This window comes from Astyanax mexicanus, unplaced genomic scaffold, assembly GCF_023375975.1.
Source record: "Astyanax mexicanus isolate ESR-SI-001 unplaced genomic scaffold, AstMex3_surface scaffold_31, whole genome shotgun sequence".
In the NCBI taxonomy this organism is placed as follows: domain Eukaryota; kingdom Metazoa; phylum Chordata; class Actinopteri; order Characiformes; family Acestrorhamphidae; genus Astyanax; species Astyanax mexicanus.
Genome location: NW_026040041.1, coordinates 7,253,353 through 7,281,081, shown reverse-complemented (window position 1 = coordinate 7,281,081; position 27,729 = coordinate 7,253,353). Strand labels below are relative to the sequence as shown.

Here is a 27,729-nt window from a genome sequence, read left to right as displayed (position 1 = left end):
TAAAGTTTTAGGAGTTCAGAAATAACTTTGTGGTTGAATAAACTTGGTTTTATTCACAGTTTCCATGCATCTTGGCATCATGTTCTCCTCCACCAGTCTTACACACTGCTTTTGGATAACTTTATGCTGCTTTACTCCTGGTGCAAAAATTCAAGCAGTTCAGTTTGGTGGTTTGATGGCTTGTGATCATCCATCTTCCTCTTGATTATATTCCAGAGGTTTGGTAAAATCAAATAAACTCATCATGTGGTCTTTTATTTTTTTCCAGAGCTGTATATTTAAAATAATTTTTACTTTGCAAACTAGAAAAACAATTGTTCCTCTGTTTTATATGATGAATATATGAGTGACTTACAGGAATCACTCACTCAACAATGCTGCATTTCCAGTTTTCTAGTTTCATGGAGACATATCTCTCTGAACTTCCCACTCACACTTGTTTATTCATGTTGGCCAACCTTTAGAAATGTTTCAGCACCTCATAAACCAGTTCATCTGGTTTAAAGAGTAAAAACAAAGTTGAGTAGCGACGTTGGAGAGAGAATCAAAAACAGAGCTTGGAGAGAACACCCTGCCAGTTAATAAAACTTTAAATCTGAATTTAATCTGAATTTACTTGATGATTTGAGGACTTTTTAGACAAGGCGAGATCAGAACACAAACCAACAACTGATAGTACTGCATTTCACACACAACTTTAGGATGAATTAAGTCTTGTGCTGCTTTTACAGGATTAGGTGTCTCTGAAGGAGGAAGCTCGGAGGGGGCTGAAGTACCTGCCTGTCTGACTCTTACTTAAGTGCCCTTTTGGCTTTTTTTTTTTGTAAGTGTTATGCAGTGCAGTAGTAGTTATATGAAAGTCATATTGTTTTGGCCAAGAAACTACCGTATTTTACCCCTCTTTCCGGCCATCTTCACATGTTAGTATTTCCCGTAAATTTCCTGTATTGTATTAAAATAAAGAAATTGGAAATCTCTTGACGCCAATCATGAAGCCAGTTCAAGGATAAAGTCCCGCCTTTCAGGAGAAACAGCCCATCAGCTTGCTGGTTTTACGGAGGAGTGAGTGAGTTTAGGCAGCGGGTTGTAAAGAATGTTCACCAAAAGTCCTGGAGATCCTCAAGATGTTTTTTGGTAAATGTAAAATTGAACTCAGCTTTCCAAAAAGTGATTATCACAGTAAATTAATGGAGGGGGGGGGGGGGGGGGGGTAAAATCTTTCTCACAAAGGGTTAGATTGTTTTGGATAGTTTTTTGTCCCTTGATAATAATAATAATAATAATAATAATAATAATAATAAAGGAAAGCATCATTTAAAAAGTGCTTTTTATATTTGTATTTATTTTATTAACAAGTCTATGATGTCCCAAATGCAGATAACTGGTCATTGTTTATAGCTAAAATAATTATGATAACAGATGGGGGAGGATCAGTATAACATTTGTATTATAATATTTGTAATTGCATATTTTACTATGTATATATATACTGATCAAGCATAACATTATGACTACCACCTTGTTTTTTACACCCATTATTCATACTTCTGATCAAAGTACAGTAATGACTATGTTCGATAAAGCTATTGACAGCCTACTATATCTGCTTTCAAAAGGAAATATGCAGAACTGAAAACTACTTTTCATAGATTAGGTCAAGATACAGGGAAGTAATATTTCTTGTAGTTCTATAGTATAGTAGTTATTATACAGTTATTATATAGTTATTATACACTTATTAATGATCATATCTATAACTACTAGGATGATTTATGGTGAATATATTATTAACATATTGAAATGTGACACTGCTGTGATTTTAATATGGTATCATACCATACAGTTGTTATTCCCCTAATGAAATAATTTTAATAATTACAGTGGCTTCCAAAAGTATTCACACCCCTTGAACTTTTTCACATTTTATCACCTTACAACCACAATTTTAAATGTAATTTATTGAGATTTTAAGTGATAGACCAACACAAAGTATCACATAATTGTGATGTGTAACGAAAATTATGCATGCTTATACTGCAAAAGTATTCAGACCCCTTTACTCTGATATCCCTAAATAAAGTCGAGTTGTATCTGTTTCTATCTGTTTTAGACTCAGAGAGAAGAACTTTACCTTACTTTAAAGAGGAAGTCAGTGTTTGAACTTTATAAGTGTGTGTGTGTGTGTTTACAGGATTAGGTGTAATCTGAAGGAGGAAGATGAGCTCCAAAATGAGTGTCTCTGGGGAACAGGACACACAGGAAGCTGAGAGGTGAGAGAAAAATGTGATTTTGGTGTAAAATAGGATTTTTCTCATAAACTCGCAACACTGAGCGGCCTAGTGGGACTTGAATGATGGAATCTCACACCTTTTATTTACAACAACATTATTATTATTATTATTATTATTATTATTATTATTATTATTATTATTATTATTATTATTATTATTATTATCAAAATAACAGGCCGAAAGGCATAGATTATAAGAAAAATAACAGTGGTAATGTCTTGAATACCAAACTCTATATTTACAAACATTTTTATAAACGTTGTTTTGAAATATTTCAACTTTGTAAACCTGACCTGTGAAAAGAATTAATGAGAAATAATGTAATCTGCATATTTCCAGTTACCTCCAGATTATCAAACAGCTCAAGTTAATGTACAGTCAGTAGCATGAACCGCAATTTATGATAATCCTCTGAACATGGCATTAATGGAAATTATTGTATATTCTGCATGTTTCCAGTTACCCTGACCATCACTTCTGTTGAATGTTACACCATTATATGAAAACGGAGCAAAAAGACTGTCAGTAGCATGAGCTACATGAAATGTTAACTTTTAGTTTTTTTATTCAGACCTCTGATTAAATATGACATTTAAATATTTAGTAATTACAAACATATATACATATAATATACTGTTTATCTTTTTATTCTAATTCAACTAATTAGAAATAATTGCCTCTTCTGCCTAGTAGCAGCCCTAACTCGAGATTATTAAAGCCTATTAAAGTCTTTTAAAATGAATCTTCATCAATGAAAATAAATAATTTTTTTCATACTGTCTTTCAATCTCTGAATAATTCATGCTGCAAAATGCGACAAATATATGATGCCCCAAATACACATAACTCTAACATTTTTCATAGCTAAAATGATTAGGATAACAGATGGGGGTGATAATTATAACATGTTTATTCTAGTATTTGTAATTACATCTTTTATCATAACATTATAACCCCCTCCTTGTTTCTACACCCATTATGTGTACTGTTTGAACACTTAAAGTTAAAAAGCTATGAGCAGCCTACTAAATCTATTTTTAAAGGGTTAGGGAGTTAGGGCAATTGGAAATGGACAATTACTGACAATTACTTGTCATTGATTAGTTTCTCACATTCAGAGGGTCAAGATACAGGAAAGTTATATTTCTTATAGTTTATTATATTGGCTGTCCATTAGCTCTTTTATTGTACTCTTGTCTGTATGTATCTGAATCAGAATGTCAACCTGATCACTGCAGCGCTTCACTAATCTATGCTAGATTTATGCAAAAGTGGCTAAAGAGAAGCTTCTCCTCAGTATAAAGACACATCAGATCCCATCTTGAGGTCTGGAACTCGTATTTCCCATGATTTCAACATCACATGAATGTAGATCACACCAGCATGCTGGAAAGGTTGTAGATGGTGTCTGATACTGGTTGTGTTTTAGACTGGATCAGGATAAGAGATCAGACTCACCTGAACCCAGCTGTGTCTCCATGAAGAGTGACCAGTCAATGGACTATCCAATAAACTTCAGAGAGGATAACAGTTCTGCTGATCTCAGGTAAGGATGATGAGATATTTTTAAACGGTTCTCTGAAACAAATTAAGGGATTCAAGTTTATAGCAGTACAGGTGTTATTTTACTGTTTTTTTATATTATTGATCTCTTGTCGATAATTTCCTTTGAAAAAAAAAACGTGTGTGTGTGTATATATATATATATATATATATATGCACAGCGGCATATAGAATTTCATGATTTTCAGCATAAATGCGTCATAAAATGGGATCTGATGGGGGGTGCTAGTGAGCAGGATATGGAGTGAGACGCATGTTTTGGTGCTCCTGCAGAACTTCTAATTCTAATGGCTTTACCAACATTAAAACTGATCTAATATCCAGTTAAAACAATACTAAGGCGCCCAAGATCTGATTTAGGGTGAAAAATTCACATGAATGGCGTCAAAACTTTGCGAATATAGCTACACTCCGTTAAGGCCTACACCTCCTGCGGCGCGCAGCACTAAAGGTAGTTCAATCCCAGCCTAGCCCTCACAGAATGAAACTGAAGCCGAACCGATCAAGTCTGATATCCTGTCCTCTTTGAGAGAAGATATCTCTAAGATAATAAAAGAAGAACTAAAGCGAGCATTTGCTGAGGATTTTAACTCTCTTAAGAGTGTGCTACAAGCTGTGAGATTGGAAATAAGCAGCAGCGCGGCCACAATCCGCTCTGAAGTGGATCGCATGAAGATGGACTTTACGGATATGGCGGGAGGGCTATCCACATGGTCGGACGAGGTAGCCTCGATACAAACTGTGGTTACCTGCCTTCAGAGTCAAGTTGAAAAACTCAAAGAATAGAATGAAGATTTGGAGGGCAGGATGAGAAGGGGCAATATTCGGATAGTTGGCGTGGATGAACAACCGGAGTCAAGCTCTCCCGCGGCCGTCTCCAAACTCAAAGAAGCGCTGCGGATGGACCGAGGCGTAAAAGTGGACTGGTCACATCGCAGTTTAACCCAGTGGAAACCAGGGGACTGACTGCGGGTTATAATCGCCAAACTACACTATGATGGAGACGCTGCAGAGATCCTGAGGAGAGCGAGGGACCAAGCCCCACTCAGTTACAATGAGAAACACATAGCGATATACCCCGACTACACTGCTACCGTCGCCAAAGCCAGGGCTTCATTCACCAGCGTGAAGAAGATGCTGCGGGGAAAGCAGGGGATCCGCTACGGTCTCCTCTTTCCCGCCAGACTCCACATTTCAGTAAAAGAAATTCCTGGATGCTACAGAAGCCTTGGAACATGTGCAGAAGAAAATCATCCCTGAGACGGAAAAGTAACATTTTACTATTTTTGCCGGTTTCGGTAGAAGTAAACATAAATGCACAGAAACTCTGACGTATAATAATTCCACCTGGAAGGCAGTTGTATTCTAGCTGTGGGCATGACTTTTAAATCTTGTGCACGTACGTTAATATCTATGGACGCTATTTTCAACTATGGGTAAGCTTAATACTATGCGCCATCCTATCATTTTATCGTATTTATATTATTTTCTTAACCTTAAAATTGGACGCATAAAGCCTTATACATTAATAACTGGATATATTTTCTGAGCAGTGTTTACTGCTATATGCCATTGTGTCTATTTGTTTAAAAATGTGAAGGTTTTGTGCAGACCTGAATAGTGCGGAATATCTTTGTATCTTAGCACACACCAACACAGTCAAATAATATCTAGACTGTATTCTTTGCTACATGTTACTTTTGCGGCCCGGGACTAGGTCCTAACCTCTTGTTCAGTGTGACTGTGAGCTCAGGCTTACACTGTTTTCTTGTTATAGTTTTGCTGATCCTAATGTTCCCCCTGGATCCTGCATTAATAATAAGGACAATAAGGTTAACATATACTGTAATACCTTTATCTAAGTACTTATCTAAGTAAGTTGAAGCCAAGAGTATACAGTATATTCATGTTGAGCAGATTTTGCATGATTCACTCCCTTATTTCTTTTTCTTTATTTTATCCTCCCATGCACAAGTTTAGCTACAAAAACATACTAACAGTTATATATTCCCCTCAAGCACATACTGTATACTATAATTAATGGACTCAATTGAAATTATAACCTATAATGTTAAAGGTCTTCATACTCCCATAAAAAGGAAGAAAATTTTAAACCAGTTAAAACAAGCAAACTGCCAAATAGCATTTTTACAGGAAACGCACCTATCTAATAGTGAACATGATAAGCTTCTGGGCAGACAAAGTATATTATTCATCACAAAAGTCAGGGAGAAAAAGAAATGTATCATTCTAATTCAAGTTAATTTTTACACTTTCATCAATACATAAAGATACAGAGGAGCGATATGAAAAGGTTTGGGCACCCCTATAAATCTTAATAATTTTAAGTTGTAAATATTTGGTTGTTTGCAACAGCCATTTAAGTTTGATATATGTAATAACAGATGGACACAGTAATATTTCAGGATTGAAATAAGGTTTATTGTACTAACAGAAAATGTGCAATATGCATTATACCAAAATTTGACCGGTGCAAAAGTATGGGCACCCTTATCATTTTATTGATTTGAATACTCCTTACTACTTTTTACTGACTTACTGAAGCACAAAATTGGTTTGGTAACCTCATTGAGCTTTGAACTTCATAGCCAGGTGTATCCAATCATGAGAAAAGGTATTTAAGGTGGCCAATTGCAAGTTGTTCTCCTATTTGAATCTCCTCTGAAGAGTGGCATCATGGGCTCGTCAAAACAACTCTCAAATGATCTAAAAACAAAGATTGTTCAACATAGTTGTTCAGGGGAAGGATACAAAAAGTTGCCTCAGAGATTTAACCTGTCAGTTTCCACTGTGAGGAACATAGTAAGGAAATGGAAGACCACAGGGACAGTTCTTGTTAAGCCCAGAAGTGGCAGGCCAAGAAAAATATCAGAAAGGCAGAGAAGAAGAATGGTGAGAACAGTCAAGGACAATCCACAGACCACCTCCAAAGAGCTGCAGCATCATCTTGCTGCAGATGGTGTCACTGTGCATCGGTCAACAATACAGCGCACTTTACACAAGGAGAAGCTGTATGGGAGAGTGATGCGAAAGAAGCAAAAGCACAGAAATGGCTTCTTTCACATCACTCTATATCACAATATAATATAACACATAACAGCAGCTATATACAGATGCAAGAAAAGTATGTGAACATGTAGGGATTACTTGGATTTCTGTATAAATTATGTTTAAATGTGTCCTGATCTTCATCTAAGTCACAACAATAGACAAACACAGTCTGCTTAAACTAAAACCACATAGAAAATTATATATTTGCATGATTTTATTGAGCACAACATGTTAACATTCACAGTGAGGGGAAAAGTATGTGAATCTTTGGATTTAATAACTGGTTGATCCTCCTTTGGCAGCAAAAACCTCAACCAAATGTTTCCTGTAGCTGCAGATCAGAACTGCAGAACAGTCAGGAGGAATTCTGGATCATTCCTCTTCACTAAACAGTTTCAGTTCAGCTATAATATTCTTGGGATATCTGGTGTGAATCTCTCTCTTGAGGTCATGATGCCACAACAGCATCTCAATTAGGTTCAGGAGGTCAGGACTCTCCAGAAGGCCCAGTATTTTCTTCTGTTGAAGTCGTTCAGTTGTTGATTTATTTCTGTGTTTTGGGTCGTTGTCCTGTTGCATCATCCATCCTCTGTTGAGCTTCAGTTGGAGGACAGATTGTCTTAAGTTTTCCTGCAAAATGTCTTGGTAAACTTGGGAATTCATTTTTCTGTTGATGACTGCAATCCGTCCAGACCCTGAGGCAGCAAAGCAGCCCCAAACCATGATGCTCCCTCCACCATGTTTCACAGTTGGGATGAGGTTTTGATGATGGTGTGCTGTGCCTTTTTTCTCCACAAAGAGCGTTGTGTGTTCCTATCAAACAACTCTATTTTGGTTTTATCTGTCCACAGTATATTTAGCCAGTAGTGCTGTGGAACATCCAGGTGCTCTTTTGCAAACTTCAAACGTGCAGCAATGTTTTTTGGACAGCAGTGGATCATTCTGCGCTGTGCTCTTGCAGTCACCTTTACAGGACTTTACCACACCTAGGGAGAGTAGCAACAGTGCAGAACTTTTTCCATTTGTAGATCGCCAGTCTTACCATGGACACATGAACATCAAGGCTTTTAGAGATACTTTTGTAACCCTTTCCAGCTTTATGCAAGTCAACAACTCTTGAACACAGGTCTTCTGAGAGCTCTTTTGTGCGAGGCATGATTCACATCAAGCAATGCTTCTTAAGAACAGCAAACTCAAAACTGGTGTATGTTTTTTTTTTATAGGGCAGGGCAGCTTTAACCAACACATCCAATCTCAATCCCAATCACATCCTGGCTCCAATTAGCTCTTAGAAAAGTCATTAGCCTAGGGGTTCACGTACTTTTCCCCTCTCACTGTGAATGTTAACATGGTGTGTTCAATTAAACCATGCAAGCATATATTTTTTGTGTGGTATTAGTTTAAGCAGACTGTGTTTGTCTATTGTTGTGACTTAGATGAAGATCAGAACACATTTAACAACCAATTTATGCAGAAATCCAAGTATAATCCCAAAGGGTTCACATACTTTTTCATCCAACTGTATATCAATTATATAACCGTAACTTCTATACTATAACACACTTTAGAGATGGTAACAATTCAACTTTTCTCAGTTAAAAATGATGAGAAGCTTTCAAATTGTTATTTGAACTGGGATGGGGATGCAGATGGGAGAAACTTTCAGCAGATAAACCATCACTGCAGCTCTCCAGCTATCTGATCTTTATGGAGGAAACAAAAGTCTCACCTCTAAAAAAAAAAAAAGGATTTTAATAAAAAAAACACCAGACTGTGAGAAACATGATTCTCTGATCTGATAAAATCTAGAATTAACTTTTTGGTGAGCGTGAAGGTTGGTGGAGTGTTGCAGTGGTGGTTGATCTTCTGGAACTTTCTTTCTGTAGATATATTCACAATCACCATTTAGTAACATATGTTAATGTTATGTTTTCTGACAGAGTCCAGAAGAAGACTCCAGAAATCAGCAGGATAAATATGGACTCCATATTAAAGGTGTGTAGGTGTGACTAATGCCAGAGCACATGTGAACACTGTAAAATGTGATTTAAACTTTAAATATGAAGTGATATGCTATAAAATATAGTTGTTTCTTTGAATAAATATAATTTCAAAATAGATCCAAAATATTACTTTTCAGTTAGTTAATTGTTTATTAACCTATCAATTAATCTAAAACATTTTTTGCTGTTTATTATAGTACTACCATATGACCAAGTCTCAGCCCTGTAGGCCTTACGGTTTCTTCTGCCCAATCACTTCTATGGCAGAAAAATAATAATAATAATAATAATAATAATAATAATAATAATAATAATAATAATAATAATAATAATAAATATAGCCGCAAGCGGCAATCAGCGGGTTCAAGCACCAACTGGCACAATGGTGCCTACTAGCGCATTGGATGGTGATGTGTAAGAAGGGCTAATCTGATTGGAGATGCCCTGTCACATTTAGAAATTATCAAAAGTTTTTCACCTGTTATTAATGTTCAGCAGAGGCTTTTCAACATGATCAATGCTTAAATTCACATGCAAATCCATTGAAGTTTGTAGGATATTCATCAAGTGATTTAGAACTAGTCAAAAGGTGTCTACATGTTATTGGTATTGATCAGGTGGCTTCAACCAGAATGTTCACAAAGTGGTGTTCAGATTGACCTTTTGACCTTTGCAAAACAAGCTGAAATGTTTGACCAAACAAGTTTAAATTAACACAAAGGAGTGAATGTTCTGATATGACATGTAATTACAAAGTTATTCTAAATCTAGTTCTGAATTAAATGGCGCTTCGTCAAGCACCAACTGGCACAATGGTGTCTACTAGAGCATAGGATGATGATGTGTAAAAAGTTCTAACACAATTGAAGACACTCCGTCACATTTAGAAATTATCAAAAGTCTTTTACATGTTATTAATGTTGAGAAGAGGCACAAAGGAGTGCATGTTCTGACATGACATGTAATGTCAAGTTATTCTAAATCTAGCTCTGAATTAAATGGTGCTTCATCAGAGTGATATTGTACAGAGGTCTTTAACATTGTGAGATTACAGCAAATACTGCAGAGTTACAGCAATTTAGAATATAAATTCCAAGGACGCACAGATTGATTGATGCCTGGACACTATTGTATTTGAAAATTTCACAAATGTTTTTAATGAATATTTACCTAGAGACTCTACAGTGTTCAACAAGACTGAAATGAAGGTGATAGGCCAAATATCCAGAGACTAGTTTCAATATAGCTATTTTCAAACAATTAGCATTTATGAATAAACAAAGCACTTTTTAAACATAGTTGTATTGACAAATTTGTCAGAGCCAATGTACTAAATATGGCAAAAACAATTAGATGTCAAAATAGTACAGTATGATTGACATATATTAGATTTTTTGGAACAGCGCCCTCCAGTGGCCGGATTGTTTCAGCACTTTGCAGGTCACTACAGTGTCTCCACCTGAACATAACTGCCAAGTGTCATCCAGATTGGGCAACATTCAGCCTGCCAAAATGTCTGCTGAAGGCTGATTGGCTGATGGTGTTCAGCCATGTTAATTGATTAAGTTGCCCTTTGAACATCCTTTAGAGGCTGTATGATAGATTCTGCATGCAAAGTTTCAGCTTGCTAGGTTGCATGGTTGCTGAGAAACAGTGCTCCAAATTTAACAATTGAAGTGAATGGGGCATATATCCGGAAGGACTAATTTGCATATGGCGGCCATATTGTTTACAAATTTCAACATTTTTTGATGAATATTGAAGGCCATTATCTCACGAGTATTTTGATACCAAACATGCCAGGATTGATCAAAATTCCTAGGACTAGTTCGCAAAAGTATGTTTTGCATATTATGCAAATTAGCAAAAAATCTATATAGACGGAAGTGCATGGTCCAAATTGGAAAGTTGTAGGTATTGACCCAAGGAATGCATCTAAAAAAGAATTTTGAATGTAGGTCTTATGGTTTTTGAGTTATTGAGAAAATTGTGACAAATGAATTTCCTTGTTCCACTTGACCAATCGGTGCCATTTTTGTTGTCCACCGAGATGCACTGATCCTACATCTACCTACCAAGTTTCATATCTCTAATAATAATAATCTCTAATAATCAGAACAATTACAATAGGGTTTCTAGCACTGCGTGCTCGAACCCCTAATAATCAGAACAATTACAATAGGGTTTCTAGCACTGCGTGCTCGAACCCCTAAATATAGCCACAAGCGGCAATTTACGGGGTTCGAGCGTTACAGGCAAAGAGGCCACTGGAGGCCCGTTAGGCTTAAAACATGTTGCTGGTTGACCGGCATCACCAAACTGGATGAGGATGACCAGCATGACCATAAAGACCAAGCTAGATTACCAGCATGACTAATCTGGATGACAAACTTGTTGACCATATTGACCAAGCTGGAAGACCATAATGACCAAACTGGATGACCAGCATGGCAAAGGTGGTTTGCCAGTATGACCAAGCTGGATGACCAGCATCGCTATGATGACAAAGCTGAATGACCAGCAGGACCATAATGACCAATGTGAATGACCAGAATGACCTAGCTGGATGAGCAGCATAACCAAGCTAGGTGACCAGCCTGACCATAAAGATCATAATGACAATGCTAGATGAGTGGTGTGAGTAAATTAGTTGAAATGCATTGATAAATTGAGCTGTAGTGTTCATCAGGTTTTATGTGGTCTCTTGCTGCACTCTAGTGGACATTTGGTGAAACAACTTCAGTTCTTATATTGAAAAAAATACAAGCCACAATAATCCTGCTGAGAGCCTAGCAGTGAGGCATAAAAGGGCACATATCAATAACCAATAATATTGTTACGGCCTGGAAGGCCAGACCAGAAAACATAAGGGAAGGCGACACCCCTCACTCGTCTCGCACCCAGACCAAAAACAATTCCGACACAGAAATACCAGCCAAAAAGTTTTATTTAGTAAATTGTAGCAAAGGCTTCAGGGATAAGAATGCCTAAAATAATAAACAAACACCAAACTAACTTCAAGAATTCAATATAACTAAACCTAACAAAAGAAAAGAAAAGAAAAATACATACCTCTTACCTTTCTCCCTAACTAAACAAAAACAGGAGAAAATGATAATCAAATAAATAGGCCTTATCCCCTACAGGGCTACATTGGCTTGGTAAAATATATACATATATACAAATGTACTTACGACGATGGACATTAAGGAAACATACAGAGAAATAGGTAAAGAGCTAATTTAATTATCAGACAACTTCAGATAAACTGACAATAACACGGATCACAACATCAATACACTACAAGGTGGTTTGGTTTGGTCTGGGCAGCGTGGCGGCGGAACAATGGAAGGGTGCCGCCCCGATCTCCACAGCTGTCAGCCTTTTATGGATAATCGGCACTAGGACCAATAGACAGCTCCTCCCTCACAGATAACCTGTTAAAGAGACAGTGCAAGAGGGAGAGAGAGACAGACAGAACGAGCAAGCAAGATCTTACCCAGATTTAGGAAAATAACAAATGAGAACAAAAACATCTCCCAACGTAACACCCCCACCCTTAAGAACAAACTTCGTTTGAGACACTAAATCTCTCCACTATGAGCGCGAGAGAGCGCGTCTGCGAGTACGTTATCAGACCCTTTCTTGTAACGGATTTCCAAATTAAAACCCTGCACCAAAAGAGACCAGCGCATCAGCCGGTGACTAGAATTTTGCATTCTGTTTAAAAACACAAGTGGATTGTGATCTGTATACACAACTACCGGCAAAGAGCTAGAACCAACATACACCTCAAAGTTCTGCAGTGCCAATAGAAGTGCTAAAGCTTCTTTTTCAATAGTACTATACCTCATTTGATGTTTATTAAACTTCTTCGAAAAGAAGCAAACAGGATGGTCAATACCATCAGGGTGCTCCTGGAGCAACACCGCCCCTGCGCCCACAGCGCTGGCATCCACTTCCAACTTAAACGGACGCGTAAAATCAGGAGCCGCCAATACAGGCGCACTACAAAGCAGTGCTTTAACACAATCAAAAGCCTTAATGCACTCAACAGACCACACAAACTCCTTCTTTGTGCTCAGCAAATCAGTCAAAGGGGACACCACACTAGAAAAGTTTCTGCAAAACCCCCTATAATAACCCACCATTCCCAGAAAACGGCGAAGTTCGCGTTTGGTGGTAGGCGTGGGAAAGATGGCAATGCTCTCCACTTTTGCATTAACTGGACAAACCTGTCCCTGTCCAACACGCTTTCCCAAATAGGTTACGGAGGCCTTTCCAAACTCACACTTAGCCAAGTTCAAGGTTAGCGATGCGTCACGCAGCCGACCAAGCACGGTTCTGAGTACAGCAAGGTGCTCAACCCACGAGGACGAGAACAAAACCAGATCGTCAAGATACGCCTCACAGTTTTTAACGCCAGCAAGAACAGAATTCATTAAACGCTGAAAGGTCGCAGGTGCGTTTTTTAGGCCGAACGCGAGAACAGTGTACTGAAGAAAGTTATCAGGGGTCACAAAAGCAGAAATTTCAGACGCGCGGTCTGTCAAGGGAACTTGCCAATATCCCTTCAAAAGATCTAACTTTGTTACAAAACGAGCACCACCAATTTGATCAACACAATCGTCCATCCTCGGAAGGGGATGGCAATCAGTTTTAGTGACTGCATTTACCCGACGAAAATCAGTGCAGAAACGGGAGGTGCCATCGGGCTTAGGCACTAGTAAGCACGGGGAACTCCAGGAACTAGTGCTAGGTATAGCTAAACCGTGTTGCAAAAGATAGCTCACCTCTTCTTGCATAAGACTTCGTTTATGCGGGTTAACACGGTATGCGTGCTGTTTAATGGGACGAGAGTCACCAACATCAATATCATGTTGAATCACAGTAGTTCTAGACGGTACATCAGCAAAAAGACCCAAATGATCCTTTAAAATAGTACTGACATCGCTCCTCTGAGCCTCAGATAAATAGGACAGATGCAAATCCAAATTGGATAAAACAACAGAATTTGTCAGCCGCGCGCAAGAGACTGGCACATCACGCATGACAATACCATCATCTTGACAGCTATACTCTGGGCTTAAAGTAACTGATGCAACTGGATTTACCTTCACATCATGGTCAGATTGTTCGTGTCCAATTTTTGGCGATGCCACATTATCTTTTCTAGCTATATATGATTTAAGCATATTGATATGACATACGCGAGTTTTCTTGCGCCGGTCAGAGGTACGAATGACATAATTGGTTTCATTCAATTTTGATTCGACAACGTAAGGGCCCATAAAGCGAGCTTGTAAAGAGCCCACCACTGGTAGCAACACAAGTACTTTGTCACCAGCATTGAAGGCGCGACGCACTGTCTTCTCGTCAAACCTTTTTTTAATTTTTTTCTGTACAGAGCCGAGCTGTGTCTGAGCAAATTTACAAGCGTGCTGGAGACGTTCACGGAACTCACTAACGTAGTCCAGCACGTTTGTCGGCACGGTGCGCTCAGACAAGAATTCTTCACGCAGGAGACGGAGTGGACCCCTAACTGTATGCGCGAATACGAGGTCTGCGGGACTAAACCCCAACGATTCTTGCACAGTTTCTCGAATTGCAAATAACAGTAATGGGATGCCCTCGTCCCATTCCTTACCTGTATCTAAACAGTATGCGCGTAGCATGGATTTTAATGTCTGATGAAATCTTTCTAAGGTACCCTGTGATTCAGGATGCCAAGCACTAGAGAATTTGTGTTTAATGTCAAGCTGTTTTTGCACTTGTGAAAATAGCGTGGACATGAAATTTGTTCCCTGGTCAGTCTGAATAATTTTCGGCAAACCGAAAGTGGAAAAGAATTTCACGAGCGCCTTAGTCACGGTCTTAGCAGTAATGTTACGCAACGGGATAGCTTCGGGATACCGAGTGGCTGCACACATTATAGTCAAAAGATATTGATTTCCCGATTTTGATCTTGGCAATGGCCCAACACAGTCCAAAATTATGCGCTCAAAAGGCTCAGTAATTACGGGAATGGGATGTAAAGGAGCAGGAGGTATACTTTGATTCGGCTTACCTGCAACCTGACAAACCGAACAAGACTGGCAGTACGCCTGAACATCCGATTTTAACCCCGGCCAAAAGAAATAGCGAAGGATGCGCTCGTACGTTTTAGTAACACCCAAATGGCCAGAGAGAACATGATCATGAGCCAAAGAGAGAATATGCGAACGGTAAACAGTAGGAATTACAAGTTGATGTACTGTGTTCCACTGACCTACATCAATTTTGGTTGGTGACCATTTTCGCATCAACACCCCGTCATCCCAATAATAAGCTACATTACTGCGAACAATATTTTCCTTCTTTACCACAGCGTTAATACACTTGGCTAAAGATGGATCAGATCGCTGCGCTTGAGCTAGGTTTTCCTTACCAACATAAGGAGAAGTTTCATTACTTAAGGAACTCGAAAGAGTGTCAGGTTTAGGTGTGGGCAGTGTTATCTCAAAATCGACTGTTTCTTGTGGCGAAAGCATAAATGTATCAGCCAGATTAACGTCATTGTCTAATTTGCGAGACTGTGCGCGCGTCACGGCGCACGCAGGGAATACAGAAGGAAATTTTTGAGCCAATTCACAAGAGGAATCACTCTGATTTTCTTCAAGCTTGTCAACGACGACAAGTAAGGGAAACACTTTTCCCCCAGCCAGGTCATTCCCCAACAACAAAGTTATCCCCTCGACTGGCAGTTTAGAGCACACCCCTAATTCTACCCGGCCTGACACAAGGCCTGAACGGAGATAAACAGTATGTAACGGGACCTTCATACAGCCCAGCTCCATCCCTCGAACCAGCACACTAACCCCACAAGAAGAAAAAGCGGAGAAGTTTAGCGCACTATCCAATATAAATGACTGGGCTGCCCCAGTGTCTCTAAGAATGGTGATGGGTTTCCAGTCTGCACCATCAGAATCAAGGGAGACCGAACCTTCCAAAAGAAAAGGTGCATAGCTAGGGTCAGTTGTATTGAAATTTGCTTGTGGTCCTGTAGCTTTCTGCACAAAACCAACGTGTTTAGCACCACTATCCCGCTTGATGGGTTTTTTAGACTGCCACGCCTTACAATCAGCAATAAGGTGACCTGGATCAAGACAATAAAAACACACTCTTGATTCACTTTTGCGTTGGAAATCACTTTTCCGTGCTGCATTTACTTTACTAGGCGTGCTACGACTAAGTTCTAATGGGACATCACTTTTGTCAGTTACAATGCGAGGCGCTCTTTTCTCTCTTCCTAACGAAGGAGAGAAAACAGTTTTGTGAGTCAAAACAAATTCATCAGCAAATACAGCGGCACTGGTAACAGACGTAGCTTTGCGCTCATTCAAGTACACAACAACATTGTCTGAAACACAATCTTTAAAAGCCTCTAATAACATCAGCTCCTTTAGCTGTTCCATGTCACAGATTTTACAGGCATAAAGCCATTTTTCAAAAAGGGCTCTTTTTTCATGAGCGAATTCAACATAAGTTTGGTTGGCAGTTTTCACATGGGCTCTAAATTTTTGTCTATAGGCTTCTGGTACCAATTCATAAGCCCTTAAAACAGTAGTCTTCACTACGTCATAATTTAAACTCTGTTCAACTGAGAGAGTAGAGCATACCTCTTGCGCTTTACCCACGAACTTGCTTTGAAGCAGCAGAGACCACACCTCCTTCGGCCACCTCAAAGCAGCAGCAATGCGCTCAAAGGAAGAAAAATAAGAGTCCACCTCCGACTCTCTAAACGGGGGCACTAGGTTAATGTACTTGCCAACATCAATCACAGCAGAAGTATCCATACCTGCTGGCGTTCCAGGATCCACAACGGAATGTGCAGGGATTGGGGAGCTAGTTGCAGCAGGTGCAGAAGAAAGGAACAGCCTGGGTTTTGGGACAGGTTTAACAGCGGACGCCACCTCCAGCTCGAGCCTACGTAACTGCAGCATTTTGTCAGTTTCTAGCTCGATAGCCCGGAGCCGAACTAACTGAGTTTCATGCTCCTGCCTCTTAACCTGGAGATCGAGCTCTTTAAGCCGTATAGCTAAAGCAGCATCTACCGGAGGAATTACAGGAGCAGCATGTAAAAGCCGGGAGGGTCCTACAGCTGGTATGGCTTCGCCCTGGTGAACTACCTGTTCCCGGGAAACTGAGCGTTCCAGGCCAGGATTTGGCTCAGTCTCACCCGCCGTGGCTTGCGACCCGCCCACCCCAAGGACAGCATGCGCAGCTAATTCCAGCTCCGCACATTCCGGCAAAACCTGCAGCTCCACAAGTTTAGAGTACAGCACCGCTTGGATCACATGTTTCCGTGCCCCACCAGATACTGGAACCTCAAAGAAGTCAGCGATCCGCAACAAGTCAGCTTTACGACACCGCCGGAACTCTTCTATAGACGGAGAGAGAGTAAAAGTGGTCAGATTAAAAACGCCAGAGGCCATAATTAACCATGTACCCCCACCCGCCCCACACCAAACAAAAACTGCCAACCGAACAAAGAAAAACGAACAACCGCGCCCACAGAATAGGCACAAAGGGCGTCAGGACGAGCCCCCAATTATGTTACGGCCTGGAAGGCCAGACCAGAAAACATAAGGGAAGGCGACACCCCTCACTCGTCTCGCACCCAGACCAAAAACAATTCCGACACAGAAATACCAGCCAAAAAGTTTTATTTAGTAAATTGTAGCAAAGGCTTCAGGGATAAGAATGCCTAAAATAATAAACAAACACCAAACTAACTTCAAGAATTCAATATAACTAAACCTAACAAAAGAAAAGAAAAGAAAAATACATACCTCTTACCTTTCTCCCTAACTAAACAAAAACAGGAGAAAATGATAATCAAATAAATAGGCCTTATCCCCTACAGGGCTACATTGGCTTGGTAAAATATATACATATATACAAATGTACTTACGACGATGGACATTAAGGAAACATACAGAGAAATAGGTAAAGAGCTAATTTAATTATCAGACAACTTCAGATAAACTGACAATAACACGGATCACAACATCAATACACTACAAGGTGGTTTGGTTTGGTCTGGGCAGCGTGGCGGCGGAACAATGGAAGGGTGCCGCCCCGATCTCCACAGCTGTCAGCCTTTTATGGATAATCGGCACTAGGACCAATAGACAGCTCCTAGATAACCTGTTAAAGAGACAGTGCAAGAGGGAGAGAGAGACAGACAGAACGAGCAAGCAAGATCTTACCCAGATTTAGGAAAATAACAAATGAGAACAAAAACATCTCCCAACGTAACAATATCAATAAGTGTATAAGTTTAGACCTGATTAACATTCAGCCTGTCAAAAGCTTGCTGGAACGCGACTGGCTAATAGTGACCACAAAAGTGTCCATATCAAATTTTCATTTGGTGTACCATTAGTGCATGGGTGCTTGAACCCTAACTACGCACCTTCGGTGTTTGAACCCTAATTAGATACAACATATTACTGTTCAGTTAACTAAATTTCATGTTTATTAACCTATTGATTAAGAAGAAAGCTGCATTTTTAACTCTGCTTAATTTTTAATAAGAGCTGCTTTTATTATTGTAACATGAATAAATAATAATAATAATAATAATAATAATAATAATAATAATAATAATAATAATAATAATAAATAATAATAATATTGTAACAATAGTTTCATAACAATAGCACATGAGATTTAAAAAAAAAAAATTGTCCAATTAGATCTTTAGTAGTCATTAACAAAGAGGTTTACTTACTATTTCTAAGCTGAATTGCAGAGGTTTACTCTTACAAAAGTAAATGTGTTATACATTTAGTGAGATTTTGTCTGTCTATAATTGTGATTTACATAATGATTAATTCACACATTAATTTATGATGAAGACCATTTATTATACAATCAGTGCAGAAGTCCAGATTATCCCAAAGATTTTACTTCAATATAAATGCAGTTAAAGCTCTAGAGCCACATTTATTACATTATGTTTTTATGTTCTACTGTTAAACAGTTCCACACTATAATAACATGTTCTGTTACATTCTGAGAAAGCTCTGACTGCTGAGGGCTAGAAGTAATATTAAAAAATATCATATTTTTTCTTAATCCAACACAACACATCTCATATCCAAAACATTATATTGACATAAACCACAAATGATTTTATAAAACTTTTATCTGTTCATGTTTTACTACCATTTCTTACCATGTGTTTAATCAGGAACTGGAGCACAAAGTCATCTCTCTGGTAAAGAATCAGCTGAAGAGGTTTGTGAAGATGCTGAAGAATCTGGATTACCCAGCATGCTCTGGGAGAGAGGAGGAGGATGAGGAGGATCAGAGTGGTGTCAGAGAGGGAGCGCTGAAGATCACACTGCACGTCCTGAGAAACATGAACCAGACAGACCTCGCTAACAAACTGCAGACCAGTGAGAGTCATGTGATTTCTCATTATGTAAATTAATTTAGAATTTAAAGAGAAGAGAATTAAAGAGATAATGTAGAGCTATAGATAATGTAGAAACAGGTTCTGAGTTATGAGTGTGAGTAGGTGATGGTATATGTTCAGTGTTAATGTTAAAGAGATAATGGAGAGCTATAGATAATGTAGAAACAGGTTCTGAGTTATGAGTGTGAGTAGGTGATGGTATATGTTCAGTGTTAATGTTAAAGAGATAATGTAGAGCTATAGATAAACTAGAAACAGGGAAGGGTAGGCATTAAATAAATGGACTATTGGCAACACATTTTCTAGACTTAGTGAAAAGGACCTCAGTTTTATCAGAATAAAGAGAAAACTGTGTGTCATCCAACATCCGTTATGTTTTTGAGACAGAGGTCATTCTGTGGTTTAACTTGGGGTGTTTAGTAGATGTCTAAACTTGAGTATCATCTGCATAACAGTGAAAGTTAATACCATGCTTACAGATTATTAACAGGCCCAGTATTTACCCTTGTGGGACACCATATTTTACGTTATTCAGTGTGATAAGATAATTCATTATTAAAATTAACACACTGGTAGTGATCACTGAAAAATGATCTGAACCAGGTGAGGACAGGTCCTTAATTCCTATGAGATTTTCTAATCTATCGAACAGAATAGTGTAATCTGTGCTGTTGAAGGCAGCATTAGATCTAGCAGTAGAAGTATAGCAGTGTTGCCCCTATCAAGTGAAAAAGTAGATCATTATTTATTTTAGTTAGGTATTTTCAGTGCTATGGTTTTGTCTAAATCCAGACTGAAAACCTCATGAATGCTCTTGTTGTGGAGATAGGAGCAGAGCTGCTTAAACACTACTGTTTCTAGAATTTTTGGGGCCGATTTCCATCGCCGATCGCCAATACTTGGGCGGGGCCAAATGCCCCATTAATGCCACACAGATGCCAGGAGAACCTGGTACATATTCCCCTAATTACATCCACACCTAAGCAAACACTGGTAATTTATGCTGATAGCAAATAAACGCTTTTCAGAAGAGATAAAAGTTATGTGTAAAAAGTTTATAAGACACCAACATTTTTATATGTCCACTAAACGGAGTAGTTCTTATTCTTTATTCTGTAAATAAACCAATATGGAGTGGAGGAGCACGAACGTGCCCACACAGAACTGCTGTGTGGAGCTCAGGGTGGAAACCAATGAAAACTTTTGCATATCCAGCTCTAAAAACAGTCTAAACTATAGTCCTCTGCTGTTGTTAGCTTGTGAGCTAACTAACTCCATGTCTGATGCTAATGTTAGCTGCTGTTGTTAGCTTGTGAGCTAACTAACTCCGTGTCTGATGCTAATGTTAGCTGCTGCTGTTAGCTTGTGAGCTAACTAACTCCGTGTCTGATGCTGCTGTTAGCTGCTGCTGTTAGCTTGTGAGCTAACTAGCTCCGTGACTCACTGGGCTGAAACATGAACTCAAGAGAGCGGTATTATCCAGTTAGTGGGGTTAAAACCTTTATTTTCTTTTCACTACGTGGTGAATTGGTCCTACACAGATGAAAACTGTCTGTAGCTTGTGGCTGGGCTGTAGCTCTGTGACTAGAATGAAGAAGGCAGCGGGGTTCTTGCTGCTGCTGCTGCAGCTCTGGCTAGTGGTTGGATGAGGAACTGCAGCTTCCTGTAATTGAGCATTTTCACCGGCCATCCACACACACAGCTCTGCCTAAATGCTTAACCCTAAACTCCTGAATCAAATCGGCTAAATCAGTGGAATATTGATCGCTGATACCGTATTTTGGCTGAAAATCGATCAATACTAATACATTGCGACCAATCGTCTTATCTCTAGTAATGTGAAATGTTAATATGTGCTGTATTTTTGTCTTTTTTGTCTCTGTTTATTAGAACTGGCTCCATCCTGCCACCGAAAGCTCAAATCAACACTAAAGGCAAAATTTCAGAAAATTAATGAAGGAATCTCAGATCCTGGAACCTCAACCCTTCTGAATGAGATCTACACAGATCTGTACATCACAGAGGGAGGGAGTGGAGAGGTCAATAATGAGCATGAGGTCAGACAGATTGAAGCAGCATCCAGGAGACCAGCAACACAGGAGACGCCCATCAAATGTAACGACCTCTTTAAAGACCAGTCCATCAGAACTGTGCTGACTAAAGGAGTTGCTGGAATTGGAAAAACTGTCTCTGTGCAGAAGTTCATTCTGGACTGGACTGAAGGAAAAGCCAATCAGGATGTTCTCTTCATATTTCCACTTCCTTTTAGAGAGCTGAATCTGATGAAAACTGAAAATCTCAGTCTGGAGGATCTTCTTTATCAGTTTTTTAGGGACACAAAATACTTAAAACCAATAGAATATCATCACTACAAATTCATGTTCATCTTTGATGGTCTGGATGAATGTCGACTTCCTCTAGATTTCCAGAACAATAAGAGAGTATCTGATGTAACACAGTCAGCCTCAGTGGATGTGCTGCTGACAAACCTCATCCAGGGGAACCTGCTTCCCTCTGCTCTCCTATGGATAACTACTCGACCAGCAGCAGCCAATCAGATCCCTCCTGACTGTATTGATCAGGTAACAGAGGTACGAGGGTTCAGTGACCCTCAGAAAGAGGAATACTTCAGGAAAAGGATCAGAGATCAGAGCCTTGCTGAAAGAATCATTACACACATGAAGTCCTCCAGAAGCCTCTACATCATGTGCCACATCCCAGTCTTCTGCTGGATCTCAGCCACTGTTCTAGAGAGGATGTTGGGTGAAGCAGAGGGAGGAGAGATCCCCAAGACTCTGACTCAAATGTTCACACACTTCCTTATCTTTCAGATCAAACACCGCAGCCAGAAGTACCAAAGAAAAAGTGATGTTGATCTTGACCAGACTAGAGAGATTATTCTGGCTCTGGGAAAACTGGCTTTCCAACAGCTGGAGAAAGGAAACCTGATCTTCTATGAGGAAGATCTGAGAGAGTGCAGCATTGATGTCAGAGAAGTGTCTGTGTACTCAGGAGTGTGCACCCAGATCTTCAGACAGGAGTCTGAACTTCACCTGGGGAAGGTTTTCAGCTTTGTTCATCTGAGTGTTCAGGAGTTTCTGGCTGCTTTATATGAGTTTCTGTCCTTCATCTCCAACAACAGAAATGTGCTGCAACAGAAACACAGTGGATTTGGTTTCTCCAAAAAAGAAACAATGTCTGACTTCCTGAAGAGAGCCGTGGACAAGGCCTTACAGAGTGAGAACGGACACCTGGACCTTTTCCTCCGATTCCTTCTGGGTCTCTCACTGGAGTCCAATCAGACTCTCTTACGAGGTCTTCTGATACAGACAGAGAACATCTCTCACAGTAAAGAGGAAGTAGTGGAGTACATCAAGCAGAAGATCAGGGAGAATCCCTCTCCAGAGAAAACTATCAGTCTGTTCCACTGTCTGAATGAACTGAATGATCATTCTCTAGTGCAGGAAGTCCAGAAATACCTGAACAGAGGAGATTCCAGTGATCTCAGAGGAGTTACTTTCTCTCCTGATCAGTGGTCAGCTGTGGCGTTTGTGATGCTGAATTCAGAAGAGGAGCTGGATGAGTTTAACCTGTGGAAATTTGAGACTTCAGAGGAATGTCTTCTGAGGTTGATGCCGGTGATTAAAGTGTCCAGAAGAGCTAAGTGAGTATTTTCATATTTACTTTTTACTGTTTAATACTGATTTGTTGATGATTTCCCACTCACTATAATCTATATGATTGTGTGTAATATACTGAATATCGTCGCTGTCCAATAAAAAACAAGTATCTCCAAAACAGCTGTTTAAACTTGAGAGAAAAACCATGTAATTCTGTGTAAAAAGAGTTTATTTCACGTCATTTTTAAGTATTTCTATTAGTCTGATCATATATTTATATATTCTGATTTTACGATTTATAGGTATATATTTAAGTAAAATGAATATTGTGGTTTTATTCAATAAACCACTGACAACATTTCTCCCAAGTTACAAATACAAATATTGTCATTTAAAACATTTGTTTGCAGAAAATGAGAAATTGTCAAAATAATGAAGAAGGTACAGTGCTTTCAAACCTTAAATAATTCAATGCAATAGTTAAATGTCAGTCAGCAATCGCAGTATGACATCAAGAGACCAATAAAAAGAATGGCAAATGTCAGCTAGGGTGAAGTGCATGGAAAGAACAGTCTGGAATTGGACAGTTTGGTCTTTGTGAATGACCCATGAATCATACAAGGTTATCCTGGACGAAAACCTGCTTCCTTTTGCTTTGGCAATGTTCCCTAAATCTGGGGACTGGATTTTCCAAGTCAAGTCAAGACGCTTTTATTGTCATTCCATCTGAGTACAGGTACACAGTGTAGTGAAATTACGTTCCCCTGGAACCACAGTGCAACATGGAACAACAATACAATAGACAAACATAAAGTACAAAAGTGTAACCATAGTGCAACATAAAACTCTAACACTACAATAAATACAAAAGACATTGTTTATTTTTTTTAAGAATAATATAAACGAAAAAGCATCATGTTTTGCTCCCGGCTCACGCCGCCAACAGGACAATGCTCAATTCCACAGCTAGATCAATAAAGGTGTGGATGAAGGACCACCAGATCAAGACCCTGTCATGGCTAGCCCAATCTCCAGCCCTGAACCCCATTTAAAACCTCTGGAATTTAATGAAGAGGAAGATAGAAGATAGATGGTCACAGGCCATCATACCATGCTGAACCTCTTGAATTTTTGCCCCGGGAGTGGCATATGGTCACCCAAAAGCAGTATGAAAGACTTGTTTTCTTTGCATTATTTGAGGTTTGAAAGCTCTGCATCTTTTTGGTTAATTTGACCATTTCTTATTTTCTGCAAACAAATGCTCTGAATTACAATAAAACCACAAAGTAAAATATTGTCATTTAGAGCCTTTGAGATAAGTATCACTTTAGTGATTGTTAAATTGTTGTTTTTGTTCCTTTATTTGTTTTTTTGTTATTTCTCTGTTTGGTTTCGTTGCCCAGATGCAGTTTATTTACTTTTGAGATATGTGTGTTTATTTATTTATTTTTTAAATATTGGTTTATTATTTTATAGTTTTTATTTTTTTATCTTATGAAATTCAGTAGATTATATTTTTGTAAGTATTTTGGGTTTAGTTAAGTTAATTTAAATAGGTGCTCCCTGTTATATCGGCAGTACGTCCTTTAGTACTGGATATACATTAAAGAATCAGACAGAGACGGAGATGTGCTGTGCTCTAAACTGGAGACTGCTTTACTTGTCGTTTTGCTATTACACACTACACACCGCGGGGGACTACATATCCCAGCACACAGTGCATCATCACAACTACAGTACAACAAAAGGGTCAATGCGTACAAAATACATCACACTCCCGGCACATCTACACCCCTGCTCTTTAACTCGCACACAGTTTAGAGTTTTCTACTGTTGTGTAGAAATTCGTTAGATTATATTTTTGTTAGTATTTTGGATTTAGTTAAGTTGGTTATTTTCCATTTCTTCCATTCAGTGCTGCAGGCATATATACTGTGGCATGAAAAAGCATTTGCCCCCTACAGATGTCTACTGTTTTTTCGTTTTGTCATATTTTTCAAATTATCAAACAGACTTTAATATCAGACAAAGATAACCTGAGTAAATACAAAAAGTGCCTTTTAAATTATGATTTTATTTATTAAACACATTATACCCCAATGTTACGAAATTCAAATACAAACGGAAAAACAAAGTAATTGATCATCTATCAGTCTGGAAAAGGAAACGAAGTCATTTCTAAAGCTTTGGGACTCCAGTGAACCACAGTGATTCACTATTATTCACTAATGTAGAAAACATGGAACACAGGTGAATCTTCTCAGGAGTCCAGCTGACCACAATTATACCAAAAGGGCATGAACAACTCATCAAGGAGGTCACAAAAAACCCTTACTTGCCTTAGTTAAGGTCAGTGTTAATGATTCAATAATAAGAAAGAGACTGGGTAAAAATGGTATCCATGGGAGAATTTCTAGGCAAAAACTGACCTAAAAAACAACAACTTATTTCACATTTGTCAACAAACATCTTAACTATTATTTGTACATGACAAAAGTGGAACTTTTTGGAAGGTGTGTGTCCCGTTACATAATAATTTCAGAAAAAGAACATCATACTGAACGTAAAACATGGTGGTGGTAGTGTGATGGTCTGGGGATTCTGGATAACTTGCTGTAATTGATGGAATCAGGAATTCTGCTGTTTACCTGAAAATCCTGAAGGAGAATCTCTGGCTCAAGCTCAAGAGTACTTGGGTTCAGCAGCAGGACAATGATCCAAAGCACACAAACAGTTCACGTCTGAATGGATTAATAAAACTAAATGAAGGTTTTTTGAGGGTCTAGTCAAAGTCTAATTGAGATGCTGTGGATGATCTTAAACAGGACGTTTATGCTGGAAAATCCTCCAATGTGTCTGAATTAAAATCATTCTGTAAAGAAAAGTGGAACAAAATTCCTCCACAGAAATGTAAAAGACTAGTTTCCAGTTATCAGTAAAGCTTGAGTGCAGTTGTTGCCGCCAAGAGTGGCACAAACAAGTTATTAGGTTTAGGGGGCAAACACTTTTTACACAGGGCTAGATTGGTTCGGATACTTTTTTCCTTTTAATAAATAAAATTATAATTTAATAATAACAGTGATTTTTATTTTTACTCAGGTTATCTTTGTTTGATAATCAGAAAAATGTAAGTATGACAAAAAAGCAAAAACCCAAGAAACCTGTAGGGAACAAATATTTTTCACACCACTGTACTGTGGCCTGTCGGTCAGGTAGTCTACAATCCAGGAGACAAGGGCGGCGTCTGCTTGCACTGTTGTCAGCTTGTCACCCAGAAGATCAGGCCGAATGCTGTTAAATGCAGTGAAGAAATAAAAAATCATGACCCTCACAGTACTGACTGATCTGTCTAGGTGAGCATAAACTCTGTTGAGCAGGTAGATGATGACATCCTGACTCTCAGGCAGAACTGATAGTCCAGTAGTGAGACCAGCAACACATACCAGTGGTGCAGCGGTGGAGCAGAAGAGTAAAAGAAGCACTTTTATGGTGAAAAAACAAACCAAAACTCTCTACTAGCATGATTTGAGAGAGCACAGATCACAAAGAGAAGCTACTGTAATTTCATTTATTCAGAGAAAACATCTATTCAAACTAACCTGGCCCTATCTGAAAAAATAATTTTCCCCTAAACCTAATAACTCGATTGTGTCACCGGCGGCAACAACTGAAATCAAGAGTTTGTGATAACTGTTAATGAGTCTTTCACATCTCTGTGGAGGAATTTTGCTCTTCTTCAACACTCACCTTAACTGAGCCAAGTGAGACCTGCAATTCTTTAGATGTGGTTTTGTGTTGTTTTGGAGTAATTTTGTGGGCCGGTCACTCCTGGGAAGGTTCACCAGTGTTTCATGTTTTCTCCATTAGTGAATAATAGCTCTCACTGTGGTTCTCTGGAGTCCCAAAGCTTTAGAAATGACTTTGTAACCTTTTCCAGACTGATAGATGATCAGTGTCACAGTTAATTCATGGGGGGATTAAATGATGATTAATTATAAAATCAAATCAAATTTATTTGTATAGCACTTTTTACAACTGATGTCACAAAGCAGCTTTACAGAAACATGATCACAGGACAAAGAATCAGGCAAAACACAAAAACAAAAAATATGCAGAATACAAAAAAAAACCCCAGAGAGTGTGGAGGGAAAACTCCCTCAGAGCTGCAGGAGGAAGAAACCTTGGGAGGACCAAGACTCACATTTAAGGGGGGAACATCCTACCACTGGTCAAACAGCTTTTAAATTAATTTTAAAAAGTATTTTATACATTCACATAGGTTTTATATATTCAGCCTTATCTAAAGGGAAAAACATTAATTACCAAAAGTTAAACTAAACAAGTAAGTTTTCAGTCTAGACTTAAAGATTGAGACTGCGTCTCAATAAGAGAAAGCTCTTCCTCCTGCAGAGCTCCTCTGAATTTTAGGAACTACTAAGAAACCAGCATCCTGAGATCTAAGTAATCACGGTGGTTCATAATAGGAGATGAGATCTCGTAAATACTCAGGAGCGAGCCCGTGTAGGGCTTTATACGTTAACAGGAGAATTTTATAGTCTATGTGGAATTTGACTGGAAGCAGTGCAGTGCTGATAGGACTGGACTAATGTGCTCAAATGTTCTAGTTTTATTAAGGACCCTGGCTGCAGCATTTTGAACTAGCTGAAGTTTATTTAATAACTGCAGGAACATACTGACAGTAGTGCATTACAATA

At 38.9% G+C, this 27,729-nt stretch overlaps 2 protein-coding genes across 3 annotated transcripts in view; both read left to right on the top strand.

Annotated features, from left to right (window-relative positions):
* The first annotated feature begins 2,188 nt into the window (after window positions 1-2,188).
* Window positions 2,189-27,729, top strand: part of LOC111188855 (NACHT, LRR and PYD domains-containing protein 12-like) — an 859,751-nt gene continuing 834,210 nt past the window's right edge. The window contains exons 1-2 of the mRNA XM_049472891.1: window positions 2,189-2,270; window positions 3,721-3,837. Coding sequence (XP_049328848.1) covers window positions 2,218-2,270; window positions 3,721-3,837 — 170 coding nt within the window. The 5' untranslated portion in view covers window positions 2,189-2,217. The remainder of the gene's footprint in view (window positions 2,271-3,720; window positions 3,838-27,729) is intronic.
* The window catches only part of LOC111196352 (NACHT, LRR and PYD domains-containing protein 12-like), a 29,540-nt gene continuing 20,981 nt past the window's right edge, over window positions 19,171-27,729 (top strand). For both annotated transcript variants that reach the window (XM_049472895.1, XM_049472896.1), the window contains exons 1-2: window positions 19,171-19,374; window positions 21,285-23,058. In XM_049472895.1, the coding sequence (XP_049328852.1) occupies window positions 19,224-19,374; window positions 21,285-23,058 (1,925 nt within the window). In that variant the 5' untranslated portion in view covers window positions 19,171-19,223. The remainder of the gene's footprint in view (window positions 19,375-21,284; window positions 23,059-27,729) is intronic.